The following is a 27,978-nucleotide window of genomic DNA, read 5'->3' on the forward strand; positions in this document are numbered from 1 at the left end:
GGAGTTGGTGATGGACAGGGAGGCCTGGTGTGCTGCGATTCATGGGGTCGCAGAGTCAGACACGACTGAACTGAACTGAACTGAAGAACAGACAAGCAATTTGGAAGGTGATAAAATAGGTTAATATTGTTCATAATGGACATGTACAGGGCAGCTTAATTTAAAATAGATATAGAGCTTTGAAATGAAATTAACTATAACAGAAGATGCTTGTAGGGTGTATGAGAAAAGACATTCAGCCTTTCAGAGGTGGGAAGTTTTAGCTTTGGCCCTGCACTTGAAAACCCCTTAATTTTCCCATTACTCCTTCATTTACTCCCAGAGGTCAGACTGTGGCCTGCCAATCTGCCTTGTCATGGACTTCTCTTGACTCCTTATCAGCCTTTCTCAGTGGGTCAATGTTACGAAGTCTTGGGGAGTCTGGCAGAGTTCCTGCTCCTCCCAGGCTGATATCAGAAGGCAACAGGGACTGTGAGAGAAGGCAAACATTCAGACCAAACCCAGATGTGGAACTGAAACAGCAAGAGGAAAAGCAAGGGCATCAGGTAAAAAAAAAAAATGTTTTTTTAATCTCATCCATCTCTTCTCAGCTTTTGTCTGAGGGCATAAAGAACTTAATAAAATTATAGCTCAGGAGAATCTGGTAAAGGAAGATGAGTGAGAAATCTGGGGACATGTGGAGCACATAGATGTGCATCTGGAGCTAGACTCTCAGACCACTTTGTATCTATCATGGTTGTTATCAGCACTCAAGTAACATCCGTGAGAGTATAGTTCTTCTAGTTTAAAAGCAAGTAGATTTGTTTTAGTCCCAGCATGCAGAAGTTATAGGAAGACAGATTATAGCTAAAAATATGCAGGCTATATATAACAAAGCTGTCAGAAAATAGAAGGGGACTAATTTGAGAGACAATGAGTTGTTATTGGAGGTGTTTAAGCAGTTACTGGAAAGCAATTTGTTGGGAGTTGTGAATATTGTAGAGAGTATTTAAGAACCAGATTGATGGTTAAAATGATCTTTAAAGTAGTTAACCACTACTGTGGTTCTATGATATGAATAGAATCTTACCAGAAATTTCTCTAAGAGCCAGACATTTACATTTGTATTCACAAATGTAAATGTATACCTATGAAAAAAACAACTCATCAGGTTGATTCTGGTTTGCTTGGAGGAAGTGAGAAAGCAACCAAGAGTAAACTAATGGCAGAGGAGGGGACCCAGCCCGCTGGATGCCTGCTTTCTTTTCCTCTTGGTGGATACAAACAACACCCACATAGCCTCTGCTTAGCAGAGATTATGGGGGGTGGGGGGGGGGTGGGAGAAGAAACACGACTGGGCACGACTGGGCTCTCTTCTTCTTGAGGAAGAATTTTGGTTTGGGTTGGTAAATATTTTATTTTGCAATTAACAAAAACAAAGGAGGGGACATTTCTGTAACATCTGCTTCTGGGGTGCCAACTTAAATTTAGACGGCTATTTTCTGATCTGGGACGCAAAAGGAGGTTGACCACAATTTAGTAACTATGTCTCAAAGGCTCATGTCCATTCCCAGGTCTTAGAGGTTCCCACAGGCAGAACTACTAGAAAGCAAGGAAAACTGTTCCTACATCACACTGTATAAGAAATGTACTTTTAGAAGAATGTCTGAAGAGCTTGAAAGATTTCTGCATTTGGTGTCAGTTGGCATTCTTTCAGGAGTAGAATAAAGCTTTTTTAAATGTATAAAATAGCTCATAGAGAATACCAAGTTTTATGTTTGTTTTTATAACTAGATCTTGTATACCACATATACTTCAAAGCTATACTCTCTTGGTTCTCTATTGTCTTCTTTCCCCTTTGAATTGTAAATAGGAGCATCTTCTGATGGCAACCATTTCTGTAAAATTTGTTTAGCTCCTGTAACAATCCATGCCCTTTATATCTGGGCTCACTGTTGATGCTTCCTGATTTTAAATGAAAAACAGCTAAAATTTTCAACAATACAATTTTTTCCTCTATGGTTGAATATTACGCATTTAGTTTATGCTCATTCATGCTGGGAAGCCTAAGGTCTTGACAAAGTTGGGAGAAAACAGTGGACTCTGACCTAGAAGAGTGGGATAGGGGCATGGGAAGGAGGCTTGAGAGGGAGGGAATGACTATATACAGGTAGCTGATTCACATGGTTGTACAGCAGAAACTAACACAACATTGTAAAGTAATTATACTCCAATTAAAAAACACAGTGATATCAAAGATGATTTCCAATACTAAAATCTATCTCCAAGAATTTACAGCTTTGAAGAAAATTTTACAATCTCCGGAATTCATGTTAATATTGAAACAACATTTCTGTCCTAATTATTTATTGGAACCTCTTTCTGTCATTGTTTGTGACGCAGAAGGGCTGCTGATGTGGAAAGCCTCAAGATGGAGACGGAAATGCTTTATCCCGAGATAACCGTAGAAGTGGGCAGAGTCACTTTCGGAGAGGAAAACAGGAAGAGGATGACCAATAGCTATTTGAAAAGAGCTGAGAACTCTAGAATCACCCAAGCGACGTGTGCACTGTTAAATTCTGGAGGGGGTTTGATCAAAGCGGAGATTGAGGATAAAACTTACAGTTACCGATGCCACGGACTGGGACATGATCTGGAAACTTCTTTTCAGAAGCTCCTCCCTTCAGGTTCACAGAAATTCCTTGACTATGTGCAGCAGGGACACAATCTTATGATTTTTGTGAAGTCATGGTGCCCAGATGTTTTCAGCCTAAGGATCTGCAGCTTGCGCTCCAATTTATATCAGAGAGCTGTGACTTCCACCATCAATTTGAGTGCCCACAGCGCCCTGGAGCTCCTCCTAGAGAAACAGTCTAGAACCCAGAGAGGAAGATCAAAGATGCAGGAGCTACATTCTCAGAAAGCTCTGGATAGATATATGCAGGAAGAGGAAGACATGAGGATGAGTGCCTCAGAATTTGTTAAAAAGGATAAGCTTGTGTATAAGGAGAAGCTCAACTTCACTGAGTCCACACACGTCGAGTTTAAAAGGTTCACCACCAAAAAGATCATTCCTCGGACTAAAGAAATGCTGCCTCATTATGTCTCTGCATTTGCCAACACCCATGGGGGATACCTAATTATCGGGGTGGATGATAAGACCAAAGAAGTGTTTGGATGTCAGGGAGAAAAAGTGAACCCTGACTTGCTAAAAAAAGAAATAGAAAACTGCATAGAAAAATTGCCTACATTCCACTTCTGCTGTGAGAAGCCGAAGGTGAACTTCACTACCAAAATCTTAAATGTATACCAAAAAGATGTCCTGTATGGTTATGTCTGTGTGGTCCACGTGGAGCCCTTCTGCTGTGTCGTATTCACAGAAGCCCCGGATTCCTGGATCATCAGGGACAATTCTGTCACGAGGCTGTCAGCTGAGCAGTGGGTAACCATGATGCTGGATATTCAATCAGGTAAAGCAGAAGAGAAGCCATTGTTCAATCAGGAGGCAGAAACTTCTGTCTTCATTTGGTTATTTGTCCAGGTAAAGAATGGGGCTTCCCTGGGGGATCAGCCGTAAAGAATCTGCCTGCCAATGCAGGAGACGCAGGTTCGATCCCTGGGTTGGGAAGATCCCCTGGAGAAGGAAATGGCAACCCACTCCAGTATTCTTGCCTGGGAATCCCATGGACAGAGGAGCCTGGCTGGCTACCATCCATGCCATGGGGTGGCAGAAGAGTTGGAAATAACAGCAACTAAACAAGAAAAGAACAGAAATCTGCCTTTGCTTACGAATCTTCCCTCTTTAAGGGTGATTTTCTATATTTTTAGTTCCAAAGACTCAGAATATGAACTGTGTGAAGTCAAGAAAAGCCTGTATGTCATCAGCCATGAATTTATGAAAGTTCCTTTTAAATTTTTCCTTTAGGCTTTTAAAAATAACATTCTTTTCTTAAAAGTTAACATGTATGTAATAGGAAACCAAAAAAATACAAGAAGCAAAAGCCAAAGTTATTCATAATCACAAGCAGTTTACCGTTTGATGTATCCTTTTTGGTCTCATTTTTACACACTGTAGAGGTCTGCTGAAACAAATTTGCAGGCTGATATTCCTACGCTAAAACATTCATCTTTAGTCTCTCTAAAGGTGATATTTTAGAGAAATGCTGTTCAAGAATAGCTGTCCACTAGTCCTTTCAAGGGAACCTTGTTGACAAATTTGAATTGCTTCAGTAACATTAGCCCATACCTTGAACCACTCTCAGGGCTGAGGGCACCACCAAGTGGAGAAAAACTAAGAACTTATGCAAAAGGAAGTGCTGGGGAAGGGGGTGTGGGAAGAGGACTTTGTGTTTTCACTTCTTTTCAGTTTTGCTAAGCATCAGCCCTGGCGATTTCAGATCGGCCCATAAAAGACTTATAGGCTGAGTGAAATTTATCAGTTTGCCTCCAGCGTCATTTAGTTCCAGATTTTGTAAAAAGAAGCTTGGATCAAGACTTGAGTGATTGTATTGGACTATGCTTTCTCTTATTTTAGATTAGAGTTTCCTTTACAGACACACACACCAAACTAGAGATTGTACCACTTTTTATTTTTCTAAACTTGGCAGGGGTGCGGTGGGGGGGCGGGGACCTTTAACAACTATCACAATATAAAAAAAATTACTGTGCTTACTTAAAAAATTTTTTTTAGGCATGCTGGACCTTAGTTCCTATATTGGACCTTAGTTGCCTGGCCAGGGAATGAACCCATATCCCCAGCATTGGAGGCGGAGTCCTCACCACTGGACTACCAAGGAAATCCTGTGGTTACTTTTTCTGCCATCCCACCACCACCACTACTAGAAACCTTTTCTGTTTAGGGGTGACCTGGAACCAGAGTATTAGAATTGGAAGGAACCGCAGGGACCACCTACTCACCCTTACAGGATAGAGAGGAGAAATGACTTGTCTGAGATGAGTTACAGGTGACTTAGAAGGTGCGTGGCCCTGTAGGAGTCCCAGACCTCCTTCCTAACATGCATGAACTATTGACAGCGTAGGAAGAGGGCGGGCAGCCCAGGCATGGCACATGTCGTACGTCAACTGTAGGAAGAGCAATAGAAAAGGTCTTTATCATCTAAAATGATGCTTTGTGGGGTTTTTTTTTTTTTAGTTCCTTCCAATTTGGAGGCTGACCACAGCCTTCACCTGATTTCATCAGCTTCATCTCCCCTAAGAAGCCTGTCATATCCCATCAAAGTCCTAGAATTTAAGGAGGCTCTCCAACAGCACCTGTTTCCAGGTATTCCTTCTTGATTTCAATTGAGGGGACAATTTATTCCCTAAAATTAAGTCGCCGGTGGGGGGTGGTTGGTAGCAATGCATCCCAGACTTCCTCCTTGGAGAAGATCAGATGTAGGCTCAGCAGACACAATGGTCCTGAACCAATACACGTGGTGAACTCTTGTTTTCAGTCATTAAATCCACCCTATACTTCTGTGTACCTTTGGGCTTCCAATCACAGATAGCTTTTTTTCCCCCTCCGAATATGAGAGAATAAATTTGAGAGAACTGCTCCCCTGGCTTTCCAAGGCAAAAGGAAGTGAGCCATGGGGTCACCTGGACGCTTCCAGGCAAGAGTCCAGGCAGAGTCTAAGGCAGAGTTTCTCAATCTCGACCCTGTTGACATTTGGATTAGATAATTCCTTTTTAAATTAAGATTTTATTTTTAATCGGAGGATAATTGCTTTACAATATTGTGTTAGTTTCCGCCATACATGAACATGAATCAGCCATAGCTATATACATGTCCCCTCCCTCTTGAACCTCCCTCCCACCTCCACCCCATCCCACCCCTCTAGGTTGTCACAGAGCACAGGGTTTGAGCTCTCTGCGTCCCTCAGAAAATTCCTGCTGGCTCTCTATTTTACATCTGGTTTGAGGGAGGCTGCCCTGAGAATTGGAGAAGGCGATGGCAGCCCACTCCAGTATTCTTGCCTGGAAAATCCCATGGACGGAGGAGCCTGGTAGGCTGCAGTCGCTGGGAGTCGGACATGCCTGAGCAACTTCACTTTCACTTTTCACTTTCATGCATTGGAGAAGGAAATGGCAACCCACTCCAGTATTCTTGCCTGGAGAATCCCAGGGACAGGGGAGCCTGGTGGGCTGTCGTCTATGGGGTCGCACAGAGTCGGACACCACTGAAGCGATTTAGCAGCAGCAGCAGCAGCAGCAGCCCTGAGAATTGTAGGAAGTTTAGCTGCCTTTCTGGCCTCTAGCCACTAGATGACAGTAGCACCTCTCCAGCTACAAAAAGTCAAACCATTTCCAGACAGTCCCAAATACCCTACTGGGGTCAAACTTGCCACAGGTTAAGAATCACTGTTCCAAAAGGAAAGTTCTTAGTTTCCCCAAAGCATCAGTTTTCTTTCTCCCTCTCTCTCTCACACACACCCTTAACAAGAAGTACCTTCCTAGAGTTACTGGGTCGTTAGGGTTGAGGACAGAGTGCTAGAAGGCTGCTCTGTGAAGACCCCTCCCTGATTGCCCTTGCCTGCATGAGAGCTGTCAGAAACAGGGACTTCACAGCCCTGACCTGTGAAGAGGAGGTGCTTTATTTGCAGATAAGGAAACTTATCCTAGTCACAGTTCCGTGGCTAGGCTTACTTCATTATGAGGTCGTGGGAATACTTAAATGTCCTTTTATAAATGTTAGTAACCTCTATTCCTTGAATTTTCAGTGACACGGGAAAAGATTCAATTTAAACCAGAATCCCTCTGTAAGAAGCTCTTCTCAGATCATAAAGGACTGGAGGAATTAATGAAGACACAGATAGATCCTTGTTCTCAGGGGTTTGTGATAGTTTCCAGAAGCTGGGCGAGTGATGTCGGCTTAAGGAAGGAGCAGTATGTCCTGTGTGATGCTCTCCTAATAGCGGTGAATAGCCCCCCGGTACTCTATACCATCTTAACAGACCCCACGTGGACTGGGGGTCTGGGGTATGCCCAGAACACTGCTCGTCAGTTAAAGCAGAAACTGGGAACTGTTGGTGGTTACACGGGGAAAGTGTGTGTCATTCCGAGGCTGTTGCACCTGCCCGGCACACAGTGCAAACCCAGAGAAATCGCCTTGCGCTATCCCCAACCCTACAGGCTTGCTGATGAGGACGAAATGGAAAAATTGTTGCAGGCACTTATCATGGTCTCGCTGTGCTCTCGATCCCTTCTGAGCGACCAAGTGGGCTGTGAGTTTTCCAATTTGCTCGTAGTGGAGCAGTGTGAGTTGCTTTCACAGAGCCTTCAGGAGACCCGAGAACTGTTCGTCCACTGCTTTCCAGGAACCAGAAAGACAGTGCTGGCTATAAAGATCATGGAGAAAATTAAGGACGTATTCCACTGCAAGCCCAAGGAGATCCTCTATGTTTGCGAAAGTGACTCCTTAAAGGATTTCGTGACGTAAGAACCTCACTAACTAAACACAATAAATATATTTAGTCAGTCTTTCAACAGCATTGCACCAGTAATCTGTGTCTTTAGTGTAAGATTGTGTAATGCCTTTGATGCATACAGGTGAGAGCCCAAACTATGTGTATATTTGCAAGTGATCAAGCAGCTGAGCTAGAAAGGAGCACTTTGCAGTGTTCACGCTTAAACATCTCATCAATTAGCCACATAGGCATAATTTTCAGTTTGTAGAACTAGAAAGTTTTCCCCACAGTCTACGGCCTTAAACTTAAGAAAGGCTGACACGAATCCATCTTGCTTCACATATGCTTTCTGCTTGATATTTAATGTTTTAATAGGGTACTGATATGCTTTCATAGGGTATTTCAGTCAATTAGACATTCTACCTAACACGAACTTGATTTTAAATGCTGTTTGATTTCATTTATAAAATATTTTTATGTGTTTGACTTATTCTGATTCAGTCATTTTAGAAACCATGCACGTTTGCTTCTGATTTAAATTTTTAGCTTTCAGTTTAGTAAAAGAAATTGGCTGTTTTACTAAAGCGCATGAGGACTTTTCGTTTGTGGTTTGTTTGACTTATTTCTCAAGCTAATCTTTTTTGAGCACCATTTATATGCTAGATGCAGTGTACATTTAGTGTTAGAGGAGGAAAATATGTTGAAGACCTTGCCGTAAAGCCCAGTAAGACAGACAAAGAGAAAAATAAGCAATGGGAATGTTGTATAATTAGTATGATAGTAAAGATGTGCTTACACTTAGCTTAGGCTATAGTTTGGTCAGCAAATACTCTCCAATGAAGGACATCCTGACTTCTTTTTTAAGAGGTCAATAGGAGGAGTGCATTAATTGGGGGCTCTTTGGGCAAAAGACACAGCAAATAGGCATGGAGATGAATCAGAATGGTAGGTCTGCCTGGAGCAGTGAGGAGCTGTGGGTGTGTGACAAACGATGAAGTTGGAAAGGAGGCAGATGCCAGATAATGAAGGATCTTCTAAACTGTGCTGAAGCTATGTTCTTTCTTATGCTTTATAGGTAAGTTTTAAGAGAACCCCAGGCAAAAGCCAAGTTAAATTCAACAAGTATCGATGAGCACAATGTGAGGGGGATACAGAGATGGCTAAGAATCAGCGCTTTTCTTCAAGAAGTCTACACTGTGCAAACTGGAAGAAAAGAACTTGAATAGTTGTGACTCAGGGGTTTGTGATTCTGGACAAAGGGATTAAAGCCCCAGGGACTACATGCGCAAAATCAGGAAATCTGTAGGGATGGGTGATATGACTTGAATCTAAATTAGAGGAGGCGATAAACAACTAAAAATTTTTAAGTACATATATGCATGTGTATCTATTTATATGCTATAATATACTATAAATGAAAATTGAGCTAAGTAAGTAGGATGGTAGCTCCATGGAGGCATAGCCCTGTAGACTTGGTACCCTACCTAACATCCTGATACTTCATGGAACTCAGAAACCTCTCGATGCTTTCCTAACCAAAATCTAGAGAGGCTTCTGGCATTGTACTAAAAATAAGTGGGAAAGGAGGATTTTCTTTAGAGGAACTTATAGGAGCCCATATTTCTTTTTCATATGAAAATTATGATATGCCTCTAGGCGACTGCTTATCAGCTCTAAAAAAGATAGAAAGTAAAGAAATAGTAGTAACAAGTGTAAATTTATTTTGAGATTTCCCTTAGATATAAGGAATTTATCTTTAGGGATTGTTAAGCAGTAGAAATGGACTGTAGTAGAAATAACAAAATCTTCTACCTGAGTTCATTTTAAAAGTCTCACATGCTGATTTAACTTGATAGCTCCAAGGATTAGGGTTTGCAATATGCATTCTGTCAGGCGGGCTTTCTAGGTAGCTCAGTGGTAAAGAATCTGTCTGCCAAGCAGGAGACACGAGTGTGACTCCTGGGTCAGGTAGATCCCCTGAAAAAGGAAATGGCAACCCACTCCAGTATTCTTGCCTGGAAATCCCATGGACAGAGGAGCCCAGCAGGCTATAGTCCATGGGGTCGCAAAAGAGCTGGACGTGACTTAGCGACTGTGCGTGCATGCTAAGTCACTTCAGTCGTGTCCAACTCCATGAGACCCTATGGACTATAGCCCACTAGGCTCCTCTGTCCAAAGGATTCTCCAGGCAGGAATACTGGAGGGGATTGCCATGCCCTCCTCCAGGGGATCTTTCCTGACCCAGGGATGGAACCCCCATCTCTTACATCTCCTGTATTGGCAGGCAGGTTCTTTACCACTAGCGCCTGGGAAGCCTGGCTTAGTGACTAAACAACAATTGATGTCAGGAGCCTTGTAAGAAGAGCATTTTTGTAGTATTCAGGACACTGCTGAATCAGTGAATCAGCTTCCGGATGAGAGCCAGTCTCGAATGCCAATCCAGAGAGTCATAAATGCATGGCGTTCCTTTTATTTTTATGCCTGAAGCCCTATTCTCTCCTTCCTCCTTACAGCCAGCAAACGACCTGCCGAACTGTGACCCGGAAAACCTTCATGGGAGGGGAGTTCCCAAAGATCAAGCACATAGTGATGGATGAAACTGAGCATTTCTGCAGTAAATATGGTGACTGGTACATGAAGGCCAAGAGCATCACCCACCCAAAGGTGAGGGGCGCTGGAAGCGAAAACCCACACCACGGGATTCTCTGGCTTTTTCTGGACCCTTTCCAAGTCCATCATGGAGATGGCAACGGCCTTCCGCCTCCATCTGCTCAGTTTCCTCGGAAAACAATCACCAGCGGGATCCACTGTGCTCTGGAAATAGCGATGCTCATGAAAGAAGAAATGAAGAGGATCAAGGAAAACCCTTACCCCAGCGTGTCTCCAGACACACTGGCGGCGTTCAGGGAAGCTTCGTATGAAGAAGCAACGCGTGCCCAGGCTTTGCCTGGGGTGTGTGAGACAGAGACTAACTTGACCACAGAAGAAATCGCGAGACACGTGGCAGAAAGATGTCACCACCTGTTCCAGTGTGGCTATCTGCCCAGAGACATAGCAATTCTGTGCAGGAGAGCAGAGGACAGAGGACGCTATGAGCTTGCACTGCTAAGAGCAATGGAATTATTTGAGACCTGTGGACCCACAAAGGTTGTGTTCAGCCAGGCCTCTGGTGTTCTGGATGGTCACATTGTTTTAGACAGTATTCAGCAGTTTTCAGGCCTGGAGAGGAATATTGTGTTTGGGCTCAGTCCGGAGTATGCCCTGTCAGAGGAAGTTCATAAGCTCTGTTTTGCCTCGAAAGCCATCAAACACCTCTACCTGCTTTATGAAAAGAGGGCAACCTTCTGAAAATTATTTCAAACAGTATAGGAAGGGACAGAGAGCAGAGTCTCCCTGCTCCCCAGCAGGTGGCAGCTTCGCCCTTTCATCTGTCACAAGCGAGGACGTCAAGGCTCGGTCAGAATTGCATGGAGCCACAGAACTGCCTCCTGGCACTGGGCCTCCATTTGCGGGGTCACTGGTCTTCCCCACTCCCCTCCACTTCTTCCCTGGGACTTATGATGGGTCCTTTGCCTCTGAGTTTTCTAATCCAATCCAGCTTTCATCTTGTCCAGCCACAGAAAAGTGAAAGTGAAAGTGAAGTCGCTCAGTCGTCTCCGACTCTTTGCGACCCCATAGACTGTAGCCTACGAGACTCCTCCATCCATGGAATTTTCCAGGCAAGAGAACTGGAGTGGGTTGCCGTTTCTTTCTCCAGGGGATCTTCCCAACCCAGGGATCGAAACCGTTTCTCCCGCATTGCAAGCAAATGCTTTTATCTCCTGAGCCACCAGGGAAGCCAACAGTCACAGAGGTGCTCCTTACATACAGAACTGATTTTGTGACATTCCCTGCTAATGTATCTCCAGGGCGTCCCTGAAGTCTTCAAGCCAAACTAATTTTTAGGGCTTCCCAGGATAACACTCTAACTTACTCGTCTAATGCATCCTTCGTTTTAAGTCCATCTTCCAGTGTTTCTAACCCACCCCCGCCTCACTGGCTTATTTTGGAGGTGGAGTAGGGTGCTCTCCAAGTGTAAGTCCAGGAGAAAGTGTGGATATATGCTTTTGGCTATCATTTCAGATAAAGCCCATCAGCTTTCCAAGAGGCGGGAGAGCAGGTGGGTGGGGCTTAGAAAAGTGCTCTTAGCTGCCTCTCTGAACTGCTTGGGTCACCAAGGCAGCCAGTCTGAACCTGACAGTCGTCAGCTCTCCTTTCCCTGGATTGAACAGAAGCTTCCTCTGCCTCCTGTTGCTCCAACTACCTACTTCTGTTTGCCTTTCCTTGGGGGCTTCAGGGTACTTTTAAGTGGGAGAAAAAAAAATTCCACAATTAGTTAGTTTTCTGTTTTCATTTTTTGGGTTTATTTTTGGCTGCATCGGTTCTTAGTTGCGTCATGCGGAATCCTTCACTGCAGCGCAATGGACTCTCTAGTTGTGGCCCACGGGCTCAGTAGTTGCGGGGCGAAGACTTAGTTGCCCCAAAGAATGTGGGATCTTAGTTCCCAAACCAGAGATCGAACCCACATTTCCTGAAAGGCAGGTTCTTAACTACTGAACCACCAGGGAAGTCCCAGTTAATTCGTTTTTGATGAAGCAAGAGATAAGAGTATGTTAACATTTGGAGAACTGAAGGTGTGTGAATTCTCTACAAATAATTTAAAGAGTCAAAAATGCAGGAAGAACTGGGGGATGGACAGAATGGGGACTGCTAAATTTTAGTCATAAGCCTCAGGGCCATTTGACTTTCTGGACTTTAAACTATTTGCATACATTGTATAATTTTTGATAAAATAATTTATTTTTAAAAAAGAATCAACTGCTTTAAGGATTGCACGTGAGAGTCTTTGTCAGTACTATGCAGAGAGTTCGGTCAAACTTAAAGTAGAAGGCCTAATCCAGGGGTTCTCAATCCTGGCTGCTCTTTATAACCCTCTGAGGAGTTTATAAAAATATCAGGTACTTCCTTGGTAGTCCAGTGGATAAGACTCAAGCGCTCCCAATGCAGGGAGCCCAGGTTCGATCACCCCTGGTCAGGGAACTAGATCCTACTACGTGCTGAAACTAAGAGTTCACGTGCTGCAAGTGAAGATTCTGCACGCCACACGTGAGACAAGGTGCAGCCAACTAAATAAAAACATAGAAATGAATAAATATTAAAAATAAGCCAAAACAGTCATCAAGTCAGACGTCAGACCAATTACATCAGCATCTCTAGGCATGGGCTTGGACACTTCATAAAAGTTGTCCAAATGACTCCACTATGCCGCCAGGGCTGAGGACTCGTGCACGCTTCCTTCTTCTGGTCTGTTCTTTCTGTCCCCAAATGTATAGGTACACTTTTCTCTTCCCATTAGATTGTGAGCCCCTTGAGAGTAAGGATGGCACTTACACCTCTTTAGTTCCCCCAAAAGTAACTAGTAGAGTGCCTTGAATATGGCAGGTGCTCATTAATTATTTATTGAATGGACTTGCTCCTTTCAGAAAATCAGAATCTACTGGAACAATGCTTCTAGTCAATAGAATGAATATCTGATTTTGGAGACTTCAGAGAGGTCAGTGTGGAGAATAATTAACACTGCCATAGTGAAGAATTTAAGAGAATAAAGGAATTTAAACTGTTTTTAGGCAAAGGTCCATGTTGATGGAAGTTTGTTAGATTTGAGTTTGAGATTAGGAATTGACGGGGACTAAGAACAAATGGCTAACCTGAATGTACTTAGAAATCTACATTTTTCTACAGACCCTTAATATAATAGATAAAACAGTTCATTTGGTCAAATAATATGCCTGCTATGAGAAGCTTCTAAAACTTACTTTAATAAAGAAAAGTAACTAACACACATTGTAAATCAGCTACACTCCAATTTAAAAAAGGTGATTCTATTATGTAACTTTGAGAACTGGAGAAATGCAAAATAAAAGGTTCTTATCAATTTGCTATCTAGGCAAATTATTTTTTCAATTTTGCTTATTTATCTCTATTCTTTGTTGACTTGCAAAAAATATTTTTACATAGTTACTATGAAGTTAGACAATCAACTTCATATCATGTGTGTGCGTGTTTTCCATGTAAACTTTTTGTGAGGCACTGTTGTAGCTTGTATTATTCGTCTCAAGGCTTCCTCACTCCCTAGATCTACACCACGTATAGTTCCTGACACCAGAGGTGGAGTGTGTTTTCCACCCCCTTGATGTGGACTTGTCCATAGGGCTTTATTCGGCCAATGAGATGTTAGTAGTTGTGACGTGTACAGAGGCTGTACCCATTTCAGCATTAGGCCTACTCTCCTGAGCTTCTGCTACCATCTTGTAAAGACGATGTCTTGAGCAGCCCACCAGTCATGGAGGAATGAGCGATGTCGACTCAACTGATCAGCCAAGTTCCACTGATCTGGCCTGGATCAGCCAAAATCCAGCTGACCTGCAAATGCAGAAGAAATAAAGATTTCCTGTATGACTGAGATTCTAAGTTTGTTTGCTTGGCAGCAGTAGCTGACCAATGCTGGCATTTCCCTGTGGTGCAGCACCATCTTCACAATGATCATTCCCAATGGTCATGTGATATCTCAGATTATACAATAATCATCCTCCGAATGATTTGGGTGACTAGCAGTCTTACACTTTAAAATCAAGCCAAGCATATATTCTACTCAGGCATATGAGTTTTGCTTTCCTTGGTATATGTATGGGTCCCCAGATATGAGATGACTGGATCAAAAAGCCCTCGATAAAAGATTCGCTTTATTTATACTGGTTCTGATGGACAAAGAAGTGTCCATCTTTGCCAAAGTGAAGTGAGGGTGTTATAGTTGCTCAGCCATGTCCAATTCTTTGTGGCCCTATGGACTACAGCCCAACCAGGTACTTCTGTCCATGGAATTCTCCAGGTAAGAATACTGAAGCGGGTTGCTATTACCTTCTCTAGGAGGTCTTTCAGACCCAGGGATAGAACCCACTTCTCCTGCATTGCACACTGATTCTTCACTATCTGAGCCGCTGGGGAAGCCGGTGAGTGCTTAGAAAATCCCCAGATCACTGTATGTAAACACATACAGATCTGTTGCCTTAAACAAGAGAACAAAATGCTGACATCAGGTTTTGATGACAAAAGAGGTGGTGGCCTCTCAGAAACAGGTGGCTCAGATTATGCTGACTGTATGCAGAGTAAAACCAGGATTTGTCACCCTAACCCAGAACCTCAGAGGGAGAATGTAACTTGGAGAATTACAGATAGGAAAATGAATTATGCAACCTTAACATTATATATCAATAAAAAAATATTCTGGTCACTTGAAATTGATGTTGGGTACTATCCCAGAGAAAAGAAAAGACAGGATACTTCTAAACATCAATCAGTTCAGTTCAGTTCAGTTCAGTCGCTCAGTCGTGTCCAACTATTTGCGACCTCATGAGATGCAACACACAAGGCCTCCCTGTCCATCACCAGCTCCCGGAGTTCACTCACACTCATGTCCATCGAGTCGGTGATGCCATCCAGCCATCTCATCCTCTGTCGTCCCCTTCTCCTCCTGCCCTCAATCCCTCCCAGCATCAGGGTCTTTTCCAATGAGTCAACTTTTCGCATGAGATGGCCAGACTATTGGAGTTTCAGCTTTAGCATCAGTCCTTCCAAAGAACACCCAGGACTGATCTCCTTTAGAATAGACTGGTTGGATCTCCTAGCAGTCCGAGGGACTCTCAAGAGTCTTCTCCAACACCACAGTTCAAAAGCATCAATTCTTTGGTGCTCAGCTTTCTTCACAGTCCAACTCTCACATCCATACATGACCACTGGAAAAACCATAGCCTTGACTAGATGGACCTTTGTTAGCAAAGTAATGTCTCTGATTTTTAATATGCTATTTAGGTTGGTCATAACTTTCCTTCCAAGGAGTAAGCGTCTTTTAGTTTCATGGCTGCAGTCACCATCTGCAGTAATTTTGGAGCCCAAAACAATAAAGTCTGACACTATTTCCACTGTTTCTCCATCTCTTTCCCAGGAAGTGATGGGACCAGATGCCATGATCTTAGTTTTCTGAATGTTGAGCTTTAAGCCAACTTTTTCACTCTCCTCTCTCACTTTTATCAAGAGGCTTTTTAGTTCCTCTTCACTTTCTGCCATAAGGGTGGTGTCATCTGCATATCTGAGGTTATTGATATTTCTCCCAGCAATCTTGATTCTAGCTTGTGCTTCTTCCAGCCCAGCGTTTCTCATGATGTACTCTGCATAGAAGTTAAATAAGCAGGGTGACAATATATAGCCTTGACGTACCCCTTTTCGTATTGGGAACCAGTCTGTTGTTCCATGTCCAGTTCTAACTGTTGCTTCCTGACTTGCATATAGGTTTCTCAAGAGGCAGGTCAGGTGGTCTGGTATTCCCATCTCTCTCAGAATTTTCCACAGTTTATTGTGATCCACACAGTCAAAGGCTTTGGCATCGTCAATAAAACAGAAATAGATGTTTTTCTGGAACTCCCTTCCTTTTTCCATGATCCATCAGATGTTGGCAATTTGATCTCTGGTTCCTCTGCCTTTTCTAAAACCAGCTTGAACATCTGGAAGTTCACAGTTCATGTATTGCTGAAGCCTGGCTTGGAGAATTTTGAGCATTACTTTACTAGCATGTGAGATGAGCGCAATTGTGCAGTAGTTTGAGCATTCTTTGGCATTGCCTTTCTTTGGGATTGGAATGAAAACTGACCTTTTCCAGTCCTGTGGCCACGGCTGAGTTTTCCAAATTTGCTGGCATATTGAGTGTAGCACTTTCACAGTATCATCTTCAAGGATTTGAAATAGCTCAACTGGAATTCCATCACCTCCACTCGCTTTGTTCATAGTGATGCTTTCTAAGGCCCACTTGACTTCACATTCCAGGATCTCTGGCTCCAGGTGAGTGATCACACCATCGTGATTATCTTGGTCATGAAGATCTTTTTTGTACAGTTCCGCTGTGTATTCTTGCCGCCTCTTCTTAATATCTTCTGCTTCTGTTAGGTCCATACCATTTCTGTCCTTTATTGAGCCCATCTTTGCATGAAATGTTTCCTTGGTATCTCTAATTTTCTTGAAGAGATCTCTAGTCTTTCCCATTCTGTTCTTTTACTCTCTTTCTTTGCATTGATCGCTGAGGAAGGCTTTATCTCTCCTTGCTATTCTTTGGAACTCTGCATTCAGATGCTTATATCTTTCCTTTTCTCCTTTGCTTTTCGCTTCTCTTCTTTTCACATCAATAGGACTCTTTAAAAAAATGTTCTTTTGGCCATGCTGTGTGGCTTGTGGGATCTTAGTTCCCTGACCAGGGATCACACTCATGTCATGTGCAATGGACTCCTAACCACTGGACTGCCAGGGAATTCCAGATATGAATTTTTTTTTTTTTTTTGAAGAGAGACTGCCATGGAGAAACCCATGTAAGGAAAGAGGAAGAGTAGAGCGGTAAACTAGATTTCCTATGAAGCTGAGCTGCCCCATTTTTGCTCAAGGTTTTGGAGAGAGTGAACATCAAATTATCTTCAAGAGGCTTCAATCTGAAATAAGCACAGGATTTACAATAACCATTTGCTACTGTTTACTGAGATGTTATTATTGATACAACCAGCTACTATTTGCTAAGGCTTGGCATACTTTCTTACAACTCTATGAGGTATATCATATACACATTATTCCAGTTTCATAGATGGTACAACTGAGGCACAGAGAATTTAATTTTCTTAAAAGCACATGTCAAGGTATCCAAGCTGAATAAATAAAGCATTTAAAGAGAATCCTTGATTTAATCATCTCAACTCTGAGAGCATAGAAATACTCTGAAGATACTCCCCAGAGGTGAGAATACCCAAGTTTGCTATCAGGATCCTCTGTCAAGCTGTCATCTCTAGAAAGCATTGGCCGCCGCTGAAAGGAAAAACAGCTGAGTAGTCTCTACTGTTTCCTATATTCAATGTCTGTCAGCTCTCCCAGAGCCTCCTGATCATTCTGGAAAAACCTGAGTTTCTTTTTCTGCAAAGCTCAGGATCAGACTCAGGCCATATTCCTGACCTGTCCAAGATCAGGGACTCCTAACATGAAATGGCAAATCCCCTCTGAGACGGCTACATCTTGCCTTCTCATACTGCAAACTTGGAGGGGCTTCCTGGTGACTTTATGTAAAATTCCAATCCGTCTTCTTTCGAGTCCCTTGATCGGGGGGAGGGGGAAGGATATCTATCTATTTATCTATCTATCTATCTATATATATATATGCTGTGCTCACGTGCTCAGTCATGTCCGGCTCTTTGTGAATCCATGGACTGTATCCTGCCAGGCTCCTCTGTCCACAGAAAATTTCGGGCAAGAATACTGGTGTGGGTTGCCATTTCCTCCTGCAGGAGATCTTCCCAACCCAGGGATCGAACCCATGTCTCCTGTGTCTCCTGCGTTGGCAGGTGGGTTCTTTTACCACTGCACCACCTGGGAAGCCCCATGTATATATCTTGCATGCGTGTGTGCGTGCATGCTAAGTCTCTTCAGTCGTGTCTGACTCTGTATGACCCTATGGGCTGTAGCTGCCAGGCTTCTCTGTCCAGGGATTGAACCCACCTCTTTTTTGTCTCCTGCATTGGCAGGCAGGTTCTTTACCTTTAATGCCATCTGGGAAGCCCTCACTAATGACATTACAGAAAGATCGAAAAGCAGAGAATAACAAAAGAAAACTCATCTCTGTTCCGACCACCGTATCACACAGTTGCTTTCATTCTTGCTTATTCATTTCCAGTGTTAGTCCATCGGCAGATATATTTCAGCAGAGTTGTAATCATAGTATACACTGCATTTTGCATCCTGTTGGGGTTGGTTGTTCTGGAGGTCTCTTTCCACTCGCAGTCTCCCATTGAGACCTTGTCCGCATTTACAGCCTAGGAAGGAGCAACTCTTGGTGTAGCAGAGTCTCTGATGTTCCAGTTGATTCCTCGGCCAAATCTGCCTGAATTTACCCCTTTAGGGGAAGAAGATGATGTAAAAAATACAGGAACTCTTCACCAGGACTTCCCTGGATAAGGATCTGCCTACCAATGCAGGGTACATGGGTTCAGGAAGATTTCTCAGGCCTCAGAGCAACTAAGCCCATGCACAAGAAGTACTGAAGCCTGGGCTGCAGCCTGTGCTCTGTGGTAAGAGAAGACACAGCAATGAGAAGCCTGCACACTGTAAGGAAGAGTACTCCCTACTCACCACAGCTAGAGAAAGCCCAGAGCACATAAGTAAATATTTATATTTTTAAATTTATAAATAAATGAAAACATCTTATCAAGTAGAGCAAAACGACGACAACCAAAAAGAAGCTATTTCCCAAACTCCATAAAATATGGAGGTGGACGTGGAGGGTAGACATTTTAGTGAACTCAGAACAGAGGAACGTGATTAGGACAGAAGCATTCTTCTTCCCTCATTTCCTCACAGGTCACGCTGAGAAGCTGGCATTGGGGCTTGTGTCTTCCCTGAAGGATGGATGTCGGCAGGCACACAACTCAAGAGGTCTGTAAAACAAACCTTTGTTGATCCAAAGATACCTAAACAGTGTTGTCCAAATTTTCCCGAGAGGAATCACCTGGTGTGGTTGTTAAAATTCCAGAACCTAGGCCCCTCTCAGCTCTAGGGAATTTGGAAATCATTTAGGAAACCTGTTAAACGTTGCCAGAAGGCAATGGCACCCCACTCCAGTACTCTTGCCTGGAAAATCCCATGGGCGGAGGAGCCTGGTGGCCTGCAGTCCATGGGGTCGCTAAGAGTTGGACACGACTGAGCGACTTCACTTTCACTTTTCACTTGCATGCATTGGAGAAGGAAATGGCAACCCACTCCAGTGCTCTTGCCTGGAAATGGGTAGAGACTGTGATTGGATTACAGGAAGAGCACTCACCCATTTCTTAAAACGCTATCCAGAAATGACCATTACGTCTATCAGACTGAGCTTTGAGGAGATGCCCATGTACTTGTGTGGGTTTCAGAGCCAAATTCAACAAGGCTCAGGCACTCAAATGTGATTTGGGCAGTTTAACTGCTCTTTCTTGTATGAAATGGAAATAACCATTATTATATCCATCTCTCAGTGGTGGTTGTAAAGATTAGATGCTGTGTTCCATGTGTTTGGTACACAATCTAAGTGTCAGCAAGCAGTAGCTGTTAAACCACTTGTAAATTCTCAGTGCCTGGCATATGATCAAGCACAGTTGCTTAATCTTTCCGAAGCTTAGTTTCCTCCTAGGGAAGGAAAGTTGAGGAGTGTGAAATATCCCCCCACTACCTGTCTTCAGTTATTTTAGCTGTAGATTAACACAAGACAAATGAACAAGACAGGGACTTCCTTGGTGGTCCAGTGGCTAAGACTCTACCCTTCCAAGGCAGGGGCCCCATGTCCAAGCCCAGGTCAGGGAACTAGATCCCTCATGCAGCAACTAAGAGCTCAAATGCTGTGACTAGAGATCCTGCGTGCTGGGATTTCTTTGGGGGCTCAGTGGTAAAGAATCTGCCTGTCAATGCCGGGGACAAGGGTTTGAGCCCCGATCCAGGAAGATCCCACATGCCATGAAACAACCATGCCCACGTGCTACAACTATTGAGCCTGTGCTCTGCAACACGAGAAGCGGCTGCAATGAGAGGCCTGCACACCGTGACGAGAGCAGCCCCTGCTCGCCACAACTAGAGGAAAGCCCAGGAAGCAACGAAGACCCAGCACAGCTGTTAAAAGAATAGAAGATCCTGCATGCCCAGCTAACACACTGCACAGTTAGATAAATAAATAAATATTTTTAAGTTAAAAAAAGGAAAAAATTAATATACACAGAGGTCATAGAAATTCTACCCCTATGCCCTAACCCCACCCAGACCAAGTGACCAAAGCAGTCTGTTCATATAACATTCTTAGATACAGAATTATTAATGAAGATTTTAGAAAGGGGTTTGTGCGTTGGGTAGTAGACTCATGAGGGAAGAGAGTCTGTTTATTCGGCTTTCTTAGCCTTGAATTCCTTAGCTGGTGATAAGCATACTCTCTATACGCCTGGCATAGGGGGATCGTTTCACATGGGTGATTTATTTTCTACTTGGGGGGAATGAAGGGGAGGTCAGAGTGTTATTGTTTTAATATCAATCTTTCCCTCACCAGCTCTTTCTCCAGTAACTTTAACCCCAAAGAATCAGTATACCACTGGGGCATGTCATGGGGCAGCCTGCTCCAAGCTTCAACACAGAGGTACTATGGAATGCAGGCACAATGCTAAATCCTCTGTGGAAAGTGTTAGTTGCTCAGTCGTGTCCAACTCTTTGTGACCCCCATGGACTGTAGCTCATCAGACTCCTCTGTTCATGGGATTCTCCAGGCAAGATTACTGGAGTGGGTAGCCATTTCCTCCTCCGGGGGTCTTCCCCACCCAGGGATGGAACCCAGGTCTTCTGCATTGCAGGTGGACTCTTTACTGTCTGAGCCACCTAGCAAGCCCCTATGGCAGCTATTAAGACATCTCCTGGTCATTGCTGAGTTTTTCTCACTGGATGCTTCTTAAGTATTTATTTTAATATTTTAGTGATGCTTGCTGTTTCTGGGGTACTTGGTAGGTTGCCTTGGTTTTTTACAATCAGATCATTACCTCCTCTGCCACATGTAGGCAATGTCCTGAAGTGATGATGCTCACCACATTCAACCAGATTTGGTACCAACTGGCTTTGTGTGGCAATCTATATCACTAGCAATTTCTAGGACAATTCACCATCAATAGTGAGCCAAGAGATTGTGATAAGAGACAGGAAATATGGGAGTCCAGGAGTTCCTGAACCTTGCAGACCATAGAATTACCTGGGGATCTTAAAACTGCTTATTTAACTGATATGCAGAGTACATCATGAGAAACGCTGGGCTGGAAGAAGCACAAGTTGGAATCAAGATTGCTGGGAGAAATATCAATAACCTCAGATATGCAGATGACACCACCCTTATGGCAGAAAGTGAAGAGGAACTAAAAAGCCTCTTGATAAAAGTGAGAGAGGAGAGTGAAAAAGTTGGCTTAAAGCTCAACATTCAGAAAACAAAGATCATGGCATCTGGTCCCATCACTTCATGGCAAATAGATGGGGAAACAGTGGAAACTGTGAGACTTTATTTTTTGGGGCTCCAAAATCACTGCAGATGGTGATTGCAGCCATGAAATTAAAAGACGCTTACTCCTTGAAAGGGAAGTTATGACCAACCTAGACAGCATATTCAAAAGCAGAGACATTACTTTGCTAACAAAGGTCCATCTCGTCAAGGTTATGGTTTTTCCAGTGGTCATGTATGGATGTGAGAGTTGGACTGTGAAGAAAGCTGAGCACCAAAGAATTGATGCTTTTGAACTGTGGTTCTGGAGAAGACTCTTGAGAGTCCCTTGGACTGGAAGGAGTTCCAACCAGTCCATCCTAAAGGAGACCAGTCCTGGGTGTTCATTGGAAGGACTTGCTGAGGCTGAAATTCCAATGCTTTGGCCACCTCATGGGAAGAGTTGACTCATTGGAAAAGACCCTGATGCTGGGAGGGATTGGGGGCAGGAGGAGAAGGGGACGACAGGATGAGATGGCTGGATGGCATCACCGACTTGATGGACGTGAATTGGGTGAACTCTGGGAGTTGGTGATGGATAGGAAGGCCTGGCGTGCTGTGATTCATGGGGTCACAAAGAGTCGGACACGACTGAGCAACTGAACTGACTGACTGACTATTTAATTCTCCATGAATCTGCTTTATTTTTGTTTGTTTTTTATATCCCCCTCTTTCTTTTTAAAATAAAAAATTATTTTATTTGTAAATCGTTGGAATCTGCATTTTTTAAAAAAATGTGCTGAAAGATTCTGATGAGAAGCCAAGATTGGGAACTAATTTTGTTGTAGTGTAGAACCTGACAGCTGAAAAATTTTTTTTTCTTTCCTTACTTCAAGGATGATTAGCTTGAATAAACACATTGCCAGTCAGGTTCTTCTGCTTTTGAGATTTTAGTTGATTTCATTAGTGACAGTTTGAAGCATTGCTAGGCTTTTTTGTTTGTTTGTTTTTTTGTCTTTGGGTGCTGTGCCCAAGTAGCTTGTGGGATTTTAGTTTCCACACCAAGGATTAAACCTGCATCCTCAGCAGGGAAAGTGCAGAGTCCCAACCTCTGGACTGCCAGGGAATTCCCCCTGGGTTTCCGGTTGTTTGTTTTTTTTTTTCTCCGCCCCCGCCCCCTGCTCCCCACACTTTAAATTCCGCCCTCATGTTTCAAGTTCACCAATTGGGAACCTGCCAAACCCTAAACCCTCATCTTCTACCTCCAGAGAGAGCCGAACACCAGGCCAGTGTGCTCATTTCTACTCCTGATCTTGCTGTGCGCCCCGGCCTGTTGTGTAACGTCCAGAGTCTGTAAGTAATCACTTTTAATTTTTTTCTCAGAGGTTCCTGATGATTATTGCTGAAGAACTACATTGGTTATTGATAGACTGAGATGGTCAGAGAACACTGCCTCCTCACATCCTAAACTCAGTTCCCTCTAGTGCACAACACTTTTTCTGAATATTAGGAGTGATCGCTAAATTCATATTGTAATAATTTTTGCAACCTGTAAAGATGGCTACCCAAAAGAAACCAAAAAACAGGGGACTCTGATTTCCGTAAGCTATGGGAGAGGTTGCCGATCAAGGTGCTAAGTAGGAGAAACTTAACAACTTACTCAATACAAAACTAACAGTATTAGTCAATTCAGGAACAGGAAATTCAGCAACAATTTCAACTGGTTTCAACGGCAATTGTTGAGCTTACTTATAGAGGCTACTAGAAAAATTAAGTAAGAAAGTCAGTGAGGTGTACTGCTTAATTCTCTGTCTGGCTCTAGCACTGTTTTCTTTTCTATTGCATTAAACATTTCTCAAATAATACAGGCATAGTGTACAAAATAACATTTCCTCCCTCCCTCTCCCTCTTCCTTTCTGATTCCATTCCCTAGGGTGAAATCCTTAATAATAGTTTGATCTGTATCCATACATTTTCTGTAGCATTGCTCTCCTAGATGTTTAAGGTTTCAACGCAGAAGTAACACACTTTCAATTACTTATTAAAAAGACAAAGTCCTGCTGACTGACAGCCAACAGTCGGCTCTCTTTCTTGAGGTTGGGAAGGCAGCCATAAAGAGTCAAATGCCATCTAATTAGTTTTTTGAGAAATCGAAACCTAAAAGACAGGAGCACACTTAACTTGGTTTCAGGAAATTGAAACTTTAAAAAGGCGGGAACATTAAAATAGCGGGAACTTTAAAACAATGAGAACATTCTAGTTTCCTTTTTTAAGAAAATAAAAGCTTGGCATTTCTCCTGGGCTTGCTTTTGTGAAGCTGAGGATCCGTGAACAGGTCAGAACTCAGATATTTTTCTCTTCAGCACCCCAACCCTGAGACTACCTGGAGAGACTGGAGCCATGCCTGCTCAACAGAAAAGATGGGCTGGAAAAAAGACCAAAGAATGCTAAGATAAAAATCCACCCTGTGGAACCCAAAGCCCATGCTCTGTGATGACACAGAGGGATGGGAAGGGGAGGGCTGTGGGAAGAGGCTATAAGGAGGGGACATATGTATACCTATGGCTCATTCATGTTGGTGTATGGCAAAAGCCATCACAATATTGTAAATTGTCCTACAATTAATAAATGTATGTGTGTGTTAGTTGCTCAGTCGTGTCTGACTCTTTGCGACCCCATGGACTGTAGCCCACCAGGCTCCTCTGTCCGTGGGATTCTCCAGGCAAGAATACTGGAGTGGGTTGCCATTTCCTTTAAAAAAAAAAAATATATATATATATATATACATATACACACACACATATATAAATAAATTCACCCTGTGGCTAGAGACCCTTTCAGATCTACTTTAGACAAGAGAAACTGTGGTGAACATGTTATGCCCACATTTTTCTTAAGTGAAATAGACAGTGAAGAGAACTGGTCCTTTGATGGGACTTACCTTCTAGCTCAGGCCTGGAATATGGGATGCAGGATTCCAGCCAGACACCCTGAGGTCTGAGACAGTGGTGGAGAGGATTGTGGGGTGGACAGATAACCAACTATCTGGAAGCAAACTCTCAGATAGATCAGGGAGGAGCTAGAGCTTTGGCGGGAAGGGGTGACTGTCAGGATTTTCTGTCAGGTACCCAATTGGTTGATCTCTACGAAAAGGGTTTTGTTTTTCATGATATATACACACTTTTGTTTTCAGGAAAAACTTAAATGTATTAGCCCAGAAGCTCGGACCTCATTGGATTTCCCAGGTTATTTTTTGCAAGTGTGTTCAAAAGTTTGATTATTTTGTTTACCAACATTTATCAAAAGCACTGGGAATTAACTTGCCCAACTTTAACAAATTGCTTTTTCTAATCTTTTTGGAGATGGGGAACAAACGAATGTATGATTTTGAATAATTCAGCAAGTGGATGTTTGAAAAATATTTGCCAATCTGTAATAGGAAAAAGGTCACCTGTGATAGTAGGTATATATTTTACTAGACATAGGCAACACCTACAGATGTTCTGAGTGTTTCTTAGAAATCAGTTGCCGCACTCATCTTTACAGTATAAATATGCTTTTATCACTGCAGTCGTAGGTGATCTCTTAGAATTTACGTATTTATTTAATTTTTGGCTGTGCTGTGAGGGTTTTCTCTAGTTGCAGCGGGCGGGTGCTACTCGTCCTTGCAGTGCGCAGGCCTCTCCATGGCGGTGGCTTCTCTTTGGTGCACAGCATGGACCCTAGGGCACGCGGGTTTCAGGAGTTGTGAAACTGATCGGTGAAACATTTTAGGCGGGGCGCTGAAGAGCTCCCATACCACACTCCTTTGTGTTCTCAGTGCAGAGAAGAGTTCAGGGAGAGCAAAGTGGTACATAAGAAGTGATTTATTAGAAAAGGCGCTTTGGAGGCTCAGAAGAGGGGGAGCAGTAAATGCTGTACCCTGAGAACTTACTGGGCTACAGTTTTATAATCAAAGGAAAAGTGAGGAAGGAGAGAACACCTTCTCTGTCTTTCCTGAGTAGGCGTCATATTTTTATCATCAGTTCCTTCTCCAGGTTGAGCAGGAGAGTTTCCTTGTCCCTGCCTGGTCAGGCTCGGTCTACACATTCCTGGTTTTTCATGTGTGCAGAAAGAATGTGCTAGGGATCATTAGTGTCCTGAACTCACAGGGCAGGATGTGGGTCTCCTTGCCACCGCTGTTTTATTGTTTGAGGGCATGTCCCTTGCTTCTCTTGCATGAGTTCATTGTTAAGTAAACATGCTTGGTTTTATGGTTAAACTCACCTGCTCTCTTGAGTAATCATCAACTTGTGAGTCTCCCATATTCTTTTATTTACAACCCCCTAGTGGAATTGACTATTTAATCACCTATTTTGTCCCTTCATTCTGTCCCTATCTGTTGCAGTGTGGGCTCAGTGGTTGCACCTCCTGGGTTCTAGAACATAGGCTCAGTAGTTTTGGCACATGGGTTTAGTTGCTCTGTGGCACGTGCGAACTTTCTGGATTGGGGATTTAACGTGTGTCTTCTGCACTGGCAGGCAGATTCCTTACCACTGAGCCATGAGGGAAGCCCTAACATGATTTTTAAGACCCCAATTAAATAAGGACAAATTACCAGAGACTGTGCCTACAGTACTGACACGATGGAAAGGAAGAAGTCAAAGGAGGTAACTGAATCATGAACAGGATGTGGGCTTTATGGTTCTCTGGGTTGAGTCTCGCGCTGGGAAATACAAGATATCATAATGCCTGGGGCAATCCTGTCTGAGGTTGTGGGTCTCCTCTCTCTAGGGTCTGTTTTGTTTTGTTTTTGGGGTGCTCACAACCTTCCCCATTCTATTCTTCCCCTTGGGCCCACATGCAGAGGCTCTACTTCCCTTCCTAGACTATAATTTTCAAATGTACACACACGCACACACACACACACACACACACACACAAACGCGCGTGCGCACTCGAAGAACACGTAGAGTGGTGAGGAGGGGAGGGTGGAGGAGCTGAAACGAAAGTGCTAAAAAAGGGGGACTGTCTGCAGCAGGCTAGCTCTGTTCAGTCCTTTGTTCTGTGCGCTGGCCTGGCGGTATCTTAGGTTAGGGCTTTTCGCGTGGTAGCTATCCCCCAGCCTGGTTTGCTAGCCCAAGTTAGTTCGCTCTGATTGCCCTGGGGCATTCCAGCCGGTCCTTACTCTAAGCACGGCAGCCCGCGCCTCCCTGCCCAGCCCCCGCTTGCTAGTGGCAGGTGCAGGCGTCTGCACTGCTTCTCCGCTGGGGGAGTTACCGTTGGGCACGTAATCTGTTGGTTTTAATTATCTATTTTCCCTCCCAGTTATGTCTGTGCTTCCAAGGCTCGCCACAGACTCAGCCGTGAGAGTGTTTCCTGGTGTTTGGAAACTTCTCTCTTTTTAAGACTCCCTTTCCGGGAAGGAGCTCCGTCCCTACCACTTTTGTCTCTTTTTTCGTCTTTTATACTTTTTCCTACCTCCTTTCGAAGACACTGGGCTGCTCTTCTGGGTGCCTGATGTCCTCTGCCGGCATTCAGAAGTTGTTTTATGGTAATGACTCAGCGTTTAAATGTTCTTTTGATGAATTTGTGGGGGAGAAAGTGGTCTTCCCGTCCTATTTCTCCGCCATCTTAGGACCGCCCCCCTGCAACTTGCTTTTTTAAACTCTGTATTTTGTTTCTGACATCTATGTCATTCAGTGTGTTTTAGTTTATTCTCTTAAAGTGGTTCACAACATTCTTTTCAGTAAAATTACCATGTTCTATTTACTCATTCTATTTTTGATAGACAGGCTACTTCCTAAACTTGGTGTTACAAATAGTGCTTGAAAAAAAAAAGACTGTTCTTACCTCCTTACATACATTGTTTACCCATTCATCAGTTGAAAAACATCTTCGTTGCTTCCAAATTTTTGTAATCATGAGCAAAGCTACTATGAACATTCATGTGTAGGTTTTTGAGGATAGGTACTCAACTCTTTTGGGTGTTGGAAGCATGGAGTCTTCACCACCACTGAACTTCCATGGAAATCCATGGCTCACAGCAAAATTGAGAGGAAAGTACAGACATTTCCATATCCCTTGCCCCTACACTGGCATTACCTTCGCATCATCGACACCCTCCCCCCCACCCCCGGCAACACAGTGGTACATTTGTTACAATTGATGAACTTACATTGAAAGATCATGATCACTCAAAGTCCATAGCTTACTTTATGGTTCACGCTTGGTGTACATTCCATGGTTTGGACAAATGTATAATGACATGACATGCAGCCACAACTATACTGTTATACAGAGTATTCCCACTGCCTCAAAAATCCTCTGTTCTCCACCTGCTTATCCTTCCTTTCCCACAACTCCTGACAACCACTGATATTTTCACTGTCTCTACAGTTTTGCCTTTTCCAGAATGTCTTATAGTTAAAATCATACAGTATGCCCTTTCACATTGTCTTCCGTCACTTTGTAATATGCATTTAAATTTCCTTTTTGTCTTTCCTGACTTGATGGCTCATTTCT

General features: G+C 43.4%; 2 protein-coding genes and 1 long non-coding RNA gene across 3 annotated transcripts in view; 2 read left to right on the top strand and 1 right to left on the bottom strand.

Annotated features, from left to right (window-relative positions):
• On the top strand, window positions 1–13,359 carry LOC138447223 (protein SLFN14-like). The gene is made up of 5 exons (XM_069602830.1): window positions 1–545; window positions 2,383–3,449; window positions 5,132–5,260; window positions 6,699–7,413; window positions 9,899–13,359. Exons 2-5 carry the CDS (start codon window positions 2,411–2,413, stop codon window positions 10,731–10,733), a joined length of 2,718 nt encoding a protein of 905 aa, XP_069458931.1. The 5' UTR covers window positions 1–545; window positions 2,383–2,410; the 3' UTR covers window positions 10,734–13,359.
• Window positions 13,291–27,102, bottom strand: LOC138447229 (uncharacterized). The gene is made up of 2 exons (XR_011259744.1): window positions 26,935–27,102; window positions 13,291–13,847 (listed from the first exon to the last, which is right to left on the bottom strand). It is a non-coding gene; the product is annotated as an uncharacterized lncRNA (long non-coding RNA).
• The window catches only part of LOC138447225 (schlafen family member 13-like), a 74,747-nt gene continuing 69,427 nt past the window's right edge, over window positions 22,659–27,978 (top strand). The window contains 1 exon segment of the mRNA XM_069602831.1: window positions 22,659–22,827. Within this exon segment, the coding sequence (XP_069458932.1) occupies window positions 22,682–22,827 (146 nt within the window). The 5' untranslated portion in view covers window positions 22,659–22,681.

The sequence above is a fragment of the Ovis canadensis genome, chromosome 11 (genome assembly GCF_042477335.2).
Source record: "Ovis canadensis isolate MfBH-ARS-UI-01 breed Bighorn chromosome 11, ARS-UI_OviCan_v2, whole genome shotgun sequence".
Lineage (NCBI taxonomy): Eukaryota > Metazoa > Chordata > Mammalia > Artiodactyla > Bovidae > Ovis > Ovis canadensis.

Bases quoted from the DNA above. Each gene is read 5' to 3' on its own strand.
- LOC138447223 (XM_069602830.1), top strand. From the start codon at position 2,411: ATGGAGACGGAAATGCTTTATCCCGAGATAACCGTAGAAGTGGGCAGA. The intron at 3,450-5,131 runs GTAAAGCAGAAG...TTTTTTTTTTAG, and splicing joins GATGCTGGATATTCAATCAG to TTCCTTCCAATTTGGAGGCT. The intron at 5,261-6,698 runs GTATTCCTTCTT...TTGAATTTTCAG, and splicing joins CCAACAGCACCTGTTTCCAG to TGACACGGGAAAAGATTCAA.